At 37.4% G+C, this 15,764-nt stretch overlaps 1 protein-coding gene across 7 annotated transcripts in view; it reads left to right on the top strand.

The window, feature by feature from the left end:
• clip1a (CAP-GLY domain containing linker protein 1a) overlaps window positions 1–15,764 on the top strand; it is a 52,082-nt gene that overhangs the window by 22,173 nt on the left and 14,145 nt on the right. For 4 of the 7 annotated variants that reach the window (XM_028458398.1, XM_028458399.1, XM_028458400.1 and 1 more), the window contains exons 9-17: window positions 1,009–1,113; window positions 3,914–4,816; window positions 7,469–7,585; window positions 8,414–8,471; window positions 8,554–8,637; window positions 8,734–8,890; window positions 10,194–10,359; window positions 10,432–10,647; window positions 13,824–15,131. In XM_028458398.1, the coding sequence (XP_028314199.1) occupies window positions 1,009–1,113; window positions 3,914–4,816; window positions 7,469–7,585; window positions 8,414–8,471; window positions 8,554–8,637; window positions 8,734–8,890; window positions 10,194–10,359; window positions 10,432–10,647; window positions 13,824–15,131 (3,114 nt within the window). The remainder of the gene's footprint in view (window positions 1–1,008; window positions 1,114–3,913; window positions 4,817–7,468; window positions 7,586–8,413; window positions 8,472–8,553; window positions 8,638–8,733; window positions 8,891–10,193; window positions 10,360–10,431; window positions 10,648–13,823; window positions 15,132–15,764) is intronic. The other 3 variants (XM_028458402.1, XM_028458401.1, XM_028458403.1) reach the window with 2 other exon arrangements.

Here is a 15,764-nt window from a genome sequence, read left to right as displayed (position 1 = left end):
AAATAAGCCCATAAAATGTATCCTTCCTCTTGTTAGCTTTCTGTTAGCATCTCTTATGATAACGGGTCAGTTTTGACCCATGTCTTAAATCAGCTGCAAAATACACTAAAATTTAGGCTTCCTAATCAATGAAAATATTGGCATTAATGTTTTTGTTGTGGGCGTCTGAGCCTTTTTTCTGTCAGTATACCCCTCGATTTCAAATTTTTTTTTAAATAATAAAATGATCCTCAAGAGAACCAACAGGTAAACTTGATATAAAATGTATTTTTAATAATAAAAATTGGGGAACCATGTCACAAAATTATGACTTGGTTCCCCAATTTTATGTTTAATTAAATTGTAAATGACAGTTTTGAAAAAACTGTTCATGCCGATTACAAAGTCAAATATCTAAACTCAACTACGATTACGACAACACTTTTTTCAATTACAAATACAATTATTATTACGCCATAATTGTACTTAATTACCAATTACGCACTTACAATTATTATTGACCCCAATCCTGATTGGTGCTCAGTTGAAACACTGGCTTGACACACATGACCTGTTTTTTTTTCTCTATTTTTTTCTTTTTTCATGCTGTTTTTCTAATATTTGATGTGGTTTGTTCACCAGGTTTGAATTATTGTGCATGGTTTCTTTTAACTGCATATATGAACGGGATCACTTTGCACATTCACACTTGCCCCTTTTGCCGTGCGTCTCCTACATTTCACACGATTCACTCACAAAGTGTTCTCTCTTTGCAGCCACTTGTGGCTGCCAGAAAGTTCTATATCAGGACGTCTCCTTTGATCTCACCCACCTCTTATCTTTCCTCGCTACCAGACATTTTTGCAGAGAAAAGATGCTCACATGCATGAGCTGATGATTGTCCAAACCCCCCCACCCTGTCCTCTCTGCTTTCTCCTATCCTTGTCCCTTTCTGTCCTGTCTGTGTTGGGCTGGCATGTGATGGTGGCACTGGTGTGTTTTCTTCCTCTCCCCCTTGTTTACTAACAGACGCAGACCAGACTGGAGCATGTCCACATTAAGGAGCTTGAACAGAGCCTGCTCTTTGAAAAGACCAAAGCTGAGAAACTCCAAAGAGAGTTAGAAGACACTAGGGTAATGACTCCTGCTCTGCAGTACGCTGCTGCTACTGCCTTAGGAGAAATGGGCCGAGCCATGGTGCGATGGTTGGAAACACTGCAGAGGATAGATGATATCGACCATTATCACAGTCTCACTTCTTTATAAAATATTCAAATTCAAAGACGCACAAAGCTTATTAACAGTCCTAAAAAGGTGATTATGGGACAAGATGTCTGTCTATTCAGTGCGCTACACCAGTGGTTCTCAACCTTTTCAGCTTGCGTGTAGTTTAATTTAAAAAGTAGGAACAATTAGTTTAAACGGGCAAAAAATGGGCATGACAAATCATCAATGGAGTTAAATTGGCAAAAATAAGCACGAGATATGGTGAAAAGACATTACAAGTGACAATAATGGGTTAACTTACGCGATATTAGGTGGAAAAGTGGTGGAAATGTCTTGAAAGTCGAAAAAATGTGCGGAAAAGACATTTAAATTTGATGAAGTGGTAAAAATGCATTAAAAGGAGCAAAAATATGGCAAGAAAAAGTGATTAAAATATGTTAATATGGCAAGTTTGGTGTAGTTGCAGAAAAAGGGCAAAAATGGGCTCATATTCTTAGTTTCATTTGGGCACCTGGCGTCCCCCTCCCAATGCCTCAAGACCCCAAATGGGGTCCTGATGAAAAGGTTGAGAACCCCTGCTCTTTACAAGCTTTAATAATTACAGTAAGAATGCAATAAACACTTTCTTGAATCCAATTAAGGGACTCCTTTCCCTACAACACTACAATAATAATTCCGAAAAAGTCAGCTGTTTACGGTGGAGATGAAAGCAAATTTTCGAGCAGCAATTTCAACCACAGCTTTTTTTTTTTTATAGCAAATGATTTTTGATTTATTGATCCATAAGGTCTACACGAATACAATGATAAAAAAAATTATCATCTCCAGCAATTTTAACCTTGTTAAAAATACATATATGAACAAAGCTTCATTTTTAAAACATGAAAGAACGTGCTTAGTTCTATATATATATGAAAAATTTGACTTATTTCAATCAGTTGGAAACTGAACTCTTGTGCCTTCCAGATGTTACTGCTTTTCTTTCTCCGGACAGACACGTTTTTAGCCCCTCATCCCCAGCTCATTGTTCCCCCAGCTATTCCAATTTCCTAGTGCTTCCTGGGATCTGTTTGTCCTGCTTATTTGATGTCTTCATAGTAGGCCAGCCTAAAGCCTGCCCTGCATCCCACTATTCATCCGTTTATGCCCTTATGTTTATGTGGAAAGAGCAATATTTCAAACATCCTTCAGTTTTTTTTACAAGAAACAGTAACACTTTACAATAAGGGTCCATTAATTAACAGTTTAATAGTATGGTATTGATCATTATAATGTATTACTTAACATTAATTAGCATATCAGTTAATGAATTAATAGGCAATTAATTTCTACTGCACAGAGTTAATTAAAACATTATTGAGCATGAATAAATGTTACATAATGTAACTGGTTATCTTTATGTATGCATTACTTATTAATTAATATATTGATAGAATGTAATAAGATCTCTAGTAATAATTTACTTAGTGTTTATTAAGTAAGGTGTTATTAGCAACCTGTAACACGTTTACCTCAGTTAACACATTAAAATATGCGTAACTGCCTCATAAGCATTACCTGACCAATTATTCATTAGTTAGTGCTTTTTGGACCCTTATTGTAAAGTGTTTAATTCAGGGGTCACCAACACGGTGCCCACGGGCACCAGGTAGCCATTTAAAATCTGATTTACTTTCCAGGATTCAAACTCAAAAAGATAAACACATGAGACGTAGTTAGAACTATGTAAATTACTGATGTACCTGATTAAGTTATATTATTAAATTAATCATCTTTAAATGGTTATTTTCACTGAAACATTGACAAATGTTCGAACGTGTTGTAGATTTGGTGTTTATGTTAAATATAGATGAAATATATTTTTTAAAACAAAGGGTGGATTTTCTATCAAATTTAATCACAAACCATTGCATAACAGAAATTGTGTTTCATGCTGAAACCTCCTACCTTTTTAGTTACTTCTAGCCTTCCTTACCCTCTAATTATAGTAAAACCATGAAAATATTGTTTTTAAGAAGTGCTTTAACTGGTAGCCCTATGGACTATACAGTACCTATTAAGTAGCTCACAGTAGGGCTGATTTTGATCAATATTGTAATCATGATTATAATCAGAATTATTTATCATATCAGGGAAAAAAAACAGTTTTTATTACACTACTTTTAATCAAACTATGTGTACAGTTTACAGTGCAAAACTAAGCTTTAAAATTGAATTATAATAAAAAAAAAATTCTTAACCCAAGAATTTCAAATATACCAAAGGATAACTGAATAAATGCACTATTACAGAGAGCAGAGTCCGTATTTAAAATGTAGATATTGCTGGCAATCAGGTTAATTTAATTGTGGCAACCAGAATCGTGATCACGGTTAAAATTTGATTAATTGTGCAGCCTTAGCTCACAATTTCAGAAAGGTTGGTGACCCCTTGTTCAATGGAATTATTTGAATGTTGTGATTTAAGGGGATTTCCTTTTATATAACAGTAATCGGCTCATTTATCCGAGCAGGGGAAAGATATTACAGACTGCTGAGATTGAATTAATACTGCGTGTGTTCACTCCTGTTTGGACTAAGTGCCTTGCCTGAGATAGAATATACTAATATGATTGTCATTTAACTTAACTTTTTTCCCCTTCTCACAATGATTCCCTTTGATATACATTTATAACAAAAATTTAAATGCAAGATTTCTGTTTCTAAAGGTTGCCACTGTGTCAGAAAGATCTCGTATTATGGAGCTCGAACGGGACCTTTCTCTGCGAACAAGAGAGGTAGCTGACCTGCAGCTACGCCTCGGGACGCAAGAAGGCTCCGAGGGCTCCAACTCTTCCCCTCTGCTGGACGAGATCAAGTCTCTGAGGGATCAGTTAATCTCACAAGAGGCTAAACAACAAGAAGAGCTGAGTAGATACAAGGAGACACTGGAAGCCAAGGAGAAAAGCCACAGTGAAGCTGTCGCCCAGCTTCAAGCCTCCTCCGTAATACTCTCTAGTGACAAAGAGCAGTTGACGATGCGTTTAGGCCAGGCTGAGAAGGAGAAAGCTGAGACTAATGAGCTGTGGTGTTGTAAACTAGAGTCTGCCATGGCCTCTCACCAGCAAGCTATGGAGGAGCTGAAGGCATCGTTAAGTCAAGGTGCAGATCTCCAAACCGAAGAGCTACAAGAAACCAAAAGTGCATTAGAGAGGCTAAAGGCAGAGCACAAGCTAGCTTTAGAGGAGGCTGGTTCTAAACATGAAGCTGAGGCCTCAGCATGGACTCAGGAGGTGCTGGCCCTGAAATCTCAGCTCAGCTCCCTGACAGACGACAAGGAGCGTCTGGAGGACTCGCTGAGGTCCAGTGTGGAGAAAGCTGAGGAGCAGCACCTGGTGGAGATGGAGGATGTTCTGGGGAAGCTTCATGCTGCTGAAGTTAGGGTGAAGGAGCTTGAGGAGAAGGAGACAATCCTGGCACAGCAGTCTGTGGATAAGGAGAGAGAAACCAAAGAGCAGGAGGCAGACATGGCGGCTCTGCAAAGCAAAGTTACACAAAGTGAGCGGGAGCTGGTGTCCCTGAGGGGTCAGTTAGAGGAGGCTCAGAGTCGAGGAAGAGATCAGGATGTCAAGGTGAGGATTCGTTCAGCATGTAGCTTTGTTCTTATGTGATTTGGCTGATTTCACCTACATTAGACATTTTGGGTTTTAACTGTTACATAAAAATACAGTGCTGTGAGATGTCTCTCAGATCTATAGACACTGGTCAGACAGTGGAGCCTAGGGCTGGAAGATATGGACCAAAACTCATGTCTGAATATTTTTGAATTCTTAACTCAAGTGTTCTGACCAAAAAGACAATTTGCTGATGCAAGATGTCACACAGGCCCATTTTATTAACAAACGGCTGCATACAGTGTTGGGGTCCATTACATTTTAAAATTACAGTGGTATGCAAAAGTTTGGGCACCCTTGTAAATGTTCATGATTTTCCTTAATAAATAATTGGTTGTTTGGATAACAAATTCCAGTTAAATTTATCATATAGGAGACAAACACAGTGATATTTGAGAAGTGAAATAAAGTTTATTCGATTTACAGAAAGTGTGCTAGAATTATTTAAACAGAATTAGGCATGTGCATAAGTTTAGGCACCCTTGCATCTTATTGATTTTAATACTCTTAGCACTAATTATTGGAACTCAAAATTGTTTTGGTAACCTCAGTGATCCTTGATCTCCATACACAGGTGAATCCAATCATGAGTCAGGGTATTTAAGTAGGAAAATTCTAGGTGTTTCCTCTTTGCATCTTCTCTGATTAGTGGCAACATGGGAGCCTCAAAACACCTCTCAAATGACCTGAAAACAAAGATTATTCAACATCATGGTTTAGGGGAGGGATACAAAAAGCTATCCCAGCGATTTAAGCTTTCAGTTTCAACTGTGAGGAACATTGTGAGGAATTGGAAGACCACAGGCACAGTTCTAGTTAAGGCCCGAAGTGGAAGACCAAGAAAGATCTCCGAAAGGCAGCGGCGCAGGATGGTGAGAACAGTCACAGTCAACCCGCAGTCAACCCGCAGACCAGCTCCAAAAAAATCATGAACATTTACAAGGGTGCCCAAACTTTTGCATACCACTGTATAATTTACGTCTTCAATTATCCATGTTCAATTACAACTCGACTATTATTACATTGACTGGCATTTTTCCCAATTGCAATTAAAATTACAATTCCTATTGTAATGAAGCCGTCGGTTCTTCCTCCACAATAACGGAGCCCACAGCAGCTAAGCATCGGTTCAGTGTTCTTTATTCACATCCAGTAAACACACGGATGAGACCGAATTACAGCCGTGCAACAGAAGAAACGGTGACACACTCTACTGTATCTTGGCTCAGTCATTTGAAAGAGCATAAATATACATAAATACACACTTTAGACCTCAATCAGTGACACAGGAAAATACATCAGTCAGGCACATACCAATCCAGGCTTTGAATCCACTCACATTAGCTCTGATCAGTCTTAAACAAAGCTGTGCTCAGTTTTCCTCCACACATGGAGTTCTGCTCTCCTTAAATCAGGAGCTTGATCAGGTTCACCTGCTGCATGCAAGAACCACGTCCACCACCAGGGTTCACTTTTTTACACTATTTTCCCCTGACTGTCAATTACAATTACCTTTTCAATTACTACCATTCATATTACAATTAATCACAATTACTGAGCCTTTAATAAATAAGCCCATAAAACTTAAAACGGGTCAGTTTTGACCCATGTCTTAAATCAGCTGTAAAATAAAATATCATCTGATTTGTCTTTTTTTATTTTTTTTTATCTCGATTACCTTTTTAAGCTTCTTATCCATGAAAATATTGGTGTTAATATTTTTAGTGTGGGTATCTGAGCCTTTTCTCTCTTAGTATACCCATAGATTTACCTTTTTTTTTTAAATGGTAAAATGATCCTCAAGAGAACTGACAGGTAGTAGGAAAAGTTGATATGAAACATATTTTTATAATTATCAACTACATATGTCTAAGTCAAAGAATTGCAACAAGGTTCCACAGGTTTGCATTTAATGAAATATTAATTGACTGTAATTGGCATGGAAATTCTACAAAAACGAAGTAAATTATCTGAAAAAATATGTTGATGTAATTAAGTTCAATTATGATTACTTCATAATTGTAATTCATTTTACAATTATAATTGACTTCAATCCTGGTTTTAACTGTTGCACAAAAGTTCTGTGCTGTGAGCTAGGTCTCACAGATCTATGGACACAGGTCAGATAGTGGAGCCTAGAATTTTTGATAATTGTATTGCTGATTTAAATCAGTTTAAAAATCGACATTTCTTTAGTTGCACTTTTAATCATGTATAGAGCAACAAATTTCCTTGTGTATGAAATGTGCGATTACAAATTAAATTTGCCTTGCCTTTTAAAATGTTTTCAAATTGAAGTGTATTAAATATATATGTAATCCATATTTAGATATGTAAATTTTTTTTAAGAAGACTCGAGTAAAATTACCACCTAGTTAGAATAGATGGTACTTTGCTACATAAGTAAAAGCATAGAATTTTAAAACTCTTCCTTTTCTTCACAAATTCACATGACCCAATGAAAACATGTCCATGATTCACTTTTTGTCCTAATCCACCAGTTGAGAACTTCTGTTTTAGTGTAAATTTAGTTTTTTTATTTCTGAAGTTTATTTAATCCCATGTTGGCCATTATCATTTATGTTGGTGTTTGTCTTGTTGGTGTTTAAGGTGAGTGAACTGAGCTCTCAGCTGGAGGGACATCAGCAGGAAGCTGGTTCATTACAGCTGAACCTGGTCACTGTGAAGCAGGAGAAGGAACACCTGGAACAACAGCTGGAAGAATTGGTGATCATTACATCTGTTTATATTATAATTGTAGTAATAAATGATTAAAATGTTTGTTGTTGAATAATAAATAAATGTATTATTATTTAATCTATAGACCCATTTCAATGTGGACAAACATGAGACGTGACTGGCGTGCGCGCATACGCTGTGCAGAAACCATACTGTTTACATATGTGCTTCAAAAACTGAAAAATAAATGAACCGCTGTTGAGGCTCGAAATTAGTCCTAGTATGTAGAAAGCTTGTCACCTGAGGACGCGGCCGCTTATTTAAGGAAACTCACTTAAAGTACAGGTGAACGGTTGCGGGACCCATGCAGCATTCCTGAAAACAAGTGGTCATCCGATGTGTGCTCCTGGCCCGATGTTCAATGACCAGACATTTATACATATATGATGGAAAAAGCCAGTGTATAAACGAAAGGAAAACTAAAAGCATAACTACTTGTTATGAACAGGCAGGTAGGTGGGCTGCTGTACTCCTGTTATAGAAGGTTTTTGTGTATTTCCACGTATTCTGATCAGTTTGAACGGATGAGTTTCCGTCTCTACATTAAGTCCCCTCCTCACTGTCCCACATCTGCATATCAGTCCATTTACAGTTTTTTTCTGGTCACTTTTTACTGGATCCAGTCTGAAATAGCGCTCCAATGGCATTGTTTTTATACAAAAACAAAAGTGTTTCAATCGCATTCTCTGGTGGTTTTGCACCAAGCCTGCGTGCGCATGCACCTAATTTAGTATGCATATGTCACACGAAATGGGTCTATGGAATATTATGAAAATACTGTAATTGCTGCAAAAGTGAATTATAAATATTCCTCAGAAACTAAAGTTGTCTGAAAGCACAGAGGAGAAGACAAAATCAACAGAAGCTATGCAAGGTAAAATATGCAATCAGTTAAAGAGTGGATAGATGTTCCTTGTTAATTATTTTGGTATTTTAAATGTATTCTAATTTCACAGAAACACTTGGTAAACTCAGCAAAAAGGAAGAGCAGTGCATGTCTTTGACCACAGATTTAGAGTCTCTAAAAAGTCAGCTTGCAGGTGAGAACATTAAAAGCTTTCAAAAATGATTAGTAAGCATTTTACACCATTATTCTAACATGTTGCACTGATCCACCTGCTGCTTTTTCCAACCAGGCTCTGAGAGGAAGCTAAGTGCTGCCGACGCAAAGCTTGATCAACTGTCAAAGGACAAAAACAAGCTGGAAAACGATATTTCAGAGATAATGAAGACATCCGGTGATAGCTCTGTACAGCTGACGAAAATGAATGAAGACCTCATGCAGAAAGAAAGGTAGATGAAGATGAGCAACTTTCATCACAGCGGGGCCACAGCAATGTGATTTTCCTGATCCGAGGGCCAAATGATCAATTTTCATGTCATCGTTTAGAATGAAGACCAATCTTAGCATTAATACAGAAAACAAACGATTTGAGTGTCTTGTTGTTTTTCTTTAATTTAGTTTTGTGTGCTTTTTGGCCATTTTTGTATATTTTTGTTTCATGTATTGTCCTTTTGTGTGTTTTTGGAGTCATTTTGTGCATTTCTGTTGTCATTTTGCTTAATTGTCTGTCATACATTTGTAGTTCCGTTGTTTGGTGTGTTATGAGTTATTTTGTATGTTTTGGAGTCATTTTTGTAGTTATGTATATTTTTCATTAATTCATTTGTAGTCATCTTGTCTTGTTTTTTGTTGTCTATTTCGCGTATTATTCCGCAATTTTGTGGAGTCATTTTTTATTTTATTTTTTAATGTTTTTGTGGGTTTTTTTTGTTTTGTTTTTTTGGGCAGTTGCCTGTCTGTTGGATTATTTTATAACTTTTTTCTCCTCAGTTTCTTAATTCCTTCTTTGAGTGTGTGTGTGTGTGTGTATTTTTTATATATTTTTTTTTTGGGCAGTTGCCTGTCTGTTGGATTATTTTATAACTTTTTTCTCCTCAGTTTCTTAATTCCTTCTTTGAAAGTGTGTGTGTGTATTTTTTTTATATATATATACATACACACACACGCTGAAAACTGTTTAATTGAAATTTTCCACAGATTCATCGCCACATTACATCGGCAGTTGCCTATTTTATTTATATATATATATATACATACACACACACACGCTGAAAACTGTTTAATTGAAATTTTCCACAGATTCATCGCCACATTACATCGGTACATTCAGTGCTACATTACAAGTCCAAAAGTATTACATCAGTGCAAAAGTCCAGTGCTGCATTAAGGCACGTTAGAGGATTGGTAAATGTATAAATAAATACACAGAAGGAAAAAAAAAAGTGCTAAGAAAAATGACAAATGAAATGGACACAAACTCTCAAATAAAAGCAAAAAAACAGAAAGGTTTAAGGTCTTCATTGTTCTGTATTGTAGAATCATATTAGCCACCGTGAGAGGTTTACATCAATTGGTACTTTTTCATTAAATCCAGATCTTTCACAAACAAAACTTTCTTAAACATGTATTTTTTTCCCTTTCTGCATATGTTGTAGAGTAGTAGTTATTTTGATATTTCTTATCTTCTTAAGTTCTTCAAATTACATAATATTGGAATCAGGTAAATGTTTTTTTTTGTATTTTTTTTTACAGGAGACTTGAGGAGTTACAGAATCATCTGGCAGAGGAGAAAGAAAAAGGAGCAAATCTTCTTGAACAACTCCAGCAGGAACAGTCGAGCAGAAAGCAGGAGATCACAGAGACCAATGATGCACATCAGACTCAAATAAACTGCATTCAGGAGAAGATTTCCACTTTGGTAAGTACAGTCAATAAAAACCTGCCAGTTATTTAACAGCTTCTTTGCTTTGACTCTGAGTGTTCTTTATAGGAGAATGCTGTTAAACAGAGGGAAGCTATGATGGAGGAGCTGAAGGTGTCGCATAACAAGGCCCTCTCTGAGGCCTCTGAGCTCCATGTGAAGGACTGCGAGGCATTGAAGAGTGATGTTGACAGCTTGACTAAAGATCTCACCTCCTCAAAGGAAAAAACTCAGGAACTGGAGAACATGGTAAACGAGCTGCAGACGTATAAAGAACAATTTCAGGTAAAACGCACATTCCAAGTCACTTTAATAAATGCATAATTACTTCAGTTTACACTGGGTGAATTAGTTTGACATAAACTACCATTTCAATTTTTTTAATTCTAAGTTATGAACCTGTTCAGTTGAAATCAACAATGGTTCCAGGCCCTAAATTTAAAAATGTAAAACATAGAAAAAACTATATCAATAATGCAATAATACATTTAAATTCTAATATGTGATATTCTCTATTATCCTTAAAATTGAGACTTCACATTAATGTAACCCATATTGGATGATGATGCTGAGAGGGGTAGATTTAATAGAAGTAGAGCTTCAAACTTGCATTAAACTATAAGTGTTGTGGACCAGAATTAATTCCCTTCTTGCACTTATTAAAAATATGAAGTCTAATGATGCGTTCACACCGGACGCGGCGCAAATACTGGACGTGTCATAGAGCTGTGGTCACACACCGCCACCATTTATTTTTCCTCCATGATAAAATGGGTGAAAAGACCGGTTTAACGGCTGATGAGCAACAAGGACTGATTGGCTTTCGTGCCTGCCCGTCACGAGAAACATTCGCTGGAGTTCAATATTTTCAACTCAAGCAAATGACGATTGTCACGGAAAAATTGGGAACACTCATACCGCGGCCAACGCTCTTGCCGAGTGGATCAATCCCGTGCCGTCCAACAGGGGAAGAATTTGCCTCTTACCTTGTTTATCCCATTGACTTTGTATGTAATATGGCTGCTCAAACATTTCGTGCCACGTCTGGAGTGAACGCAGCATAAAAGTCTGTCTAATCTAAAATGCCCAGTCTTTCTTTGGAAAATAATTTAGACAATCAAGATAGTACAGTGTTTTTGATCAGAGGTGAACAGCTGTAATTTCCTATATCATATGCCAAAAGAAACATAGATTCTTTAGAAAGAGTTTAATGTAAGTCAGATTTATATAAAACCTGTTGGAGACTCTTTTTTTTTTTTTTTTATCAGATAAAGACATTGTGTGCAAAATGGCATACTCTGTACTATACACTACAAACTCAACGAGTATATACTGTGTACAATATACTATAAGTATTAAGGCTGGGTATTGCCAGGTACCTCGCAATACAATATAGCGATATAATTAATGTTAATTAATGCTTTAGGCAGAGTTTAATGCAGCCAAGACGGGATAGAGAGGGTGGTGGACCCCGGAAAGCGCTCCCCAGAAACACTTTTCAATAAAAGAAAAACGTTCCTTGCCTCACGGTGATGCATTTCATGCCGATTCTGTCAATTTGATTCCATCTGCGATTCCGTTAATGTGGATTTTATAGGGCCCTATAGTTAACTTGCGTAATAAGGGGGGAAAATATAAATATTGATATTTGGCGCCAGTGAATCGATAATGTACCGCTAGATGAAACCTTGCGATATATTGTATTGATATTTTGGCACACCCTTAATAAGTATGATTAGGATCATGACCGATATGAGCGTTCCCACAAAAGTATACTTCCAAGTTTCCCAAGATGCATTTGGAACTTTCAAAGAGAAAAACCTGAAGCCCACTGAGGCAAAATATGAGTTTCTATCTTTGAAAGTTATGAAAACATTGAAGTGAGAAAGTGACCAAGTAGAATATCAACAGGTGCTCATTTGATCCATAAAACTCACGTAGACAAATTTCATGCCCACATTTCAGAGACCCTCCATTTCACTACTGACAAAAAACTTCTGATTAATTTCAAAACAAGAGCCCTATTTACAAAAGGGTTAAACTAATGGAAGACAAGAAGAGATGCTTTTTTTGTTTTGAAAAGGGAATGTTTGATTTTACATTATGCTAGCAATGAATCTGGGATGGTGGAGTATGACTACTGTGCCCACCGTGCATACTTTAAAAATGTCCCAATATAGTATAAAAAGGGGTATTTCTCGAGTACTCTTTTCATACCATCTAATGTGAATGCACTACATATTCATTTGGATGTCATTCTTGGTAGGAGTTGTACAATAGTATGACATTTACAACACAGCCATAGTGTCGGCCTCAGAGATCAATAAACAATCTTTATAGTGGCGATCAAAACAAACTTTCAAGCCGCAATTTCAAACTTTTTTTTTTTTTTGTGCAAATGATCTTCGTTTTATTGATCAGGCCTACACTGTCTATCTGATTTAAAAACAATGATTGTCTACAGCAGCTTTAATTCAAGAGTTTAGGACACTTGACTTGCACTACCAGTAAAATGAATAATTCAATGAACCAGACGGAGATGCATGCAACGCTTACCAACATCTGCTTTACAATGACAGTTAGGGCTGGGCGATATGGACCAAAATTCAGATCTCAATGCTTTTATCTCAAAATGGTGATATACGATATAAATCTCAATATTTTTAACTCAAAGTCTTGCCAGAAAGACAATTCTGGGTTAAAATGGCTGATGAAAAATAACACACAGGCACATTTATTAACATTAATATGTGCCACTTTAGGCTTTTTCTTTTATAAGGGACAACACATGTGAGTGAGTTCTATAGTGTGGCTTGTTTAGGGGAAGGTCTGGGTTAGGACACACTTATTGATCCATCTAACTGTGCTTTCACTACTTCTCAGAACAGCATGAAAAGCAGTAACTCCTAAAATTTTAATACAAAATAAGCTATGAAATAAAATATATCTTCATAGGAGACATTGTAATTTTCTGTCACGCCAAAATAGGAATCCTGATATATCTTGAATTTCCATATATCGCCCAGGCCTAATCAGAATGTTTTCTTTTTGAGCCACATGTCGCTGCACACTGATCAACATGGATTTAGATCTTTGGAGATAAATTAGATGTGTGCAGTAACCATGTGCGCCCCAGCATCTTCCATTGGCCGGATTTGCATTGGAGCATTTTTTCTTTTTCACTGATGTTTGTTTGCTGCTCTACATTTTACATTTTTCTTTACTGTGTAATAATAAAGAGGACTTGTTAACCCAGAGTCAAGGAAACTTGCTCCTCATTTTTTTTTTGGTGTAAACGCTGGTGTGAGCTTTTTTGATGCTTCTGCAGCCTAACCTTTCATTTGCATATCACTCATGTTCATATCTGCTTGATTTTTTTTTTCTACAAAAAAATCATTCATTCCTCTCCCTGTATGTATATTCCCCTCCTTTTTTTCTTCTTTCATATTTGTTTTCCCCAGTGTCTTACCACTGAGCTTGACTCCTGCAAGCTTGATGTGGAAAATCTGTCTTCAAAACTGGAAGAACAGAGTCTAGATTTGACAAAGGTGTATAAGGAAAAGGAGGATGTTAAGGCTGAGAAAGGCGAGCTGGAGCAGAAGCTCTTAGATGCGCAGACGAAGCTCTCTGCTCTCCAGGTTAGCCACCAGGAACTTTCAATCCAGAATGAGGAACTGCAAATGAGCAGAGAAAAACTTTCAAAGCATGAAGAAGATCTACTGACGAACCAAAAGCAATCGAATGAAACGAGGAACGCTTTGAAGAAGGAGGTGGAGACGCTCAGACACTCTGTAGAAGCAGCGCAGGCTCATAGCAAAGATCTGGAAGAGTTGAAAAATAAACAGCAAGAACAAATTGAAGCACTTCAATGTGAAAATGTGGAGAAACAAAATCTCATCCTTAAGCATCAGCAGGAAATGGAGCAAATGGACGACATGAGGAAGAAACTACTCGAAAAATATGAAACTGTTTGCGGAGAGAAAACGCGGCTCGAAGGTGACATCAATGAAAATAAATCCATCATCAGCAGTGAGCGGGACAATCTGATGTCGGAGAGGAATGCAGCGGAAAATGCTAGAATTTTTGTTGATGCCAAGAATGCTGAGTTACAGGCAGAACTCAATACTTTGAACTTGGTGAAGGAAGGTCTTACAATGAAGAACAGCCAACTCCAGGCCCTCACAGAGACTCTGAACAAAGAGAAAGTGGAGTTGTCTTCTCAAATAAGTTGTTTCGAGTTAGATAAAAAGAACCTTGAAAAGTTAAAAGAAGAACTTGAGAATAAGTTAAATGTTTTGAAAAGTTTTTCCCAGCAGCAAGAGGATGATAACAGCGAGCTGTCTAAGGAGAAAAACCAACTGCTGTCCAAGCTCGAAGACTCTAGCAAACAGGTGAGCACCCTGACTACCGAGAGGGAGGAGCTTGTGGACATCAGGAGCAAACTGGAGCAGGACTCTTTATCCCTTCATACCGCGCAGGAAAAATGGCTTGCAGAGCGATCAGAGCTCCTGGGAAAGCTGGAGTGTTTGCAGGCTAGCGAGCAAAAGCTAGAAGCAGAAAAAAAGGCTCTTCAGACTGAAAAGGAAACCATAGACAAACAATACGAGAAGACTTTTGCTGAAGTATCGAGCTCTGCTGCAGCTAAAGAAGAAAGGATCTCACATCTAGCCTCTGTGAACATCATTCTCCAGACACAAAGAGATGAAGCAACGGAGCGAGTCAGCCAGCTGGAGTTGCAGCTAGTTGATGCCATTAATAAGCAGCTGGAGGTATTTCTCTTCACGTAGTAATCACTGACTCACACACCTTAGACCGGCTGGGGCTTCGTCACCCTCACCCTCTCACTGCATACCCAATGCTTTATCTTCACTTTTGTTTTGGGGTCTAACATTCATCTTTCCTTCGCTAACCGCTGGTTCTCACCCTGGGCTCCCAGCCTCCACCTGTGGGCTTAGAACGAGATCTTAGGCTAGGTGAAACTCCCCCGGTTTCCATGGTTACGTTTGTTATTGGTGATCTTTACAGCAATTAGTCTATCACATGCAAAGTTTAAAACCTGTATACCAGTAATTGGCAACTCACAGCGCGGGCCACAAAAATGTGATTGTATCTGATCCAGGGGTCCACATTAACATTTGTCAGCATTATAATAATGATTGATCTGAGCATTAATACAGTTTTTTTTTTTTTTTTTTTTGTCTTTGTTGTGTTCTGTTATTTTCTGCCTTTATGTTGTCGATTTGTGGTTGACAGTTTGTGTGTTTTTAGAGCTATTCTGTAATGTATTGTTTTTTGTGTGTCCGTAGTCATTTTGTTTGTGTAAGTGGTTGTGTGTCTGTCTTTGTTGTCGTTTTGTATATTTTAAGAATTTTTTGTGTTTTTGTGCAATTTGTGTTTTTTGG

This window comes from Gouania willdenowi, chromosome 9 (assembly GCF_900634775.1).
Source record: "Gouania willdenowi chromosome 9, fGouWil2.1, whole genome shotgun sequence".
NCBI lineage: Eukaryota > Metazoa > Chordata > Actinopteri > Blenniiformes > Gobiesocidae > Gouania > Gouania willdenowi.
The sequence above is the reverse complement of the archived record's forward strand: the minus strand, read 5'-3'. Positions and strand labels throughout refer to the sequence as shown.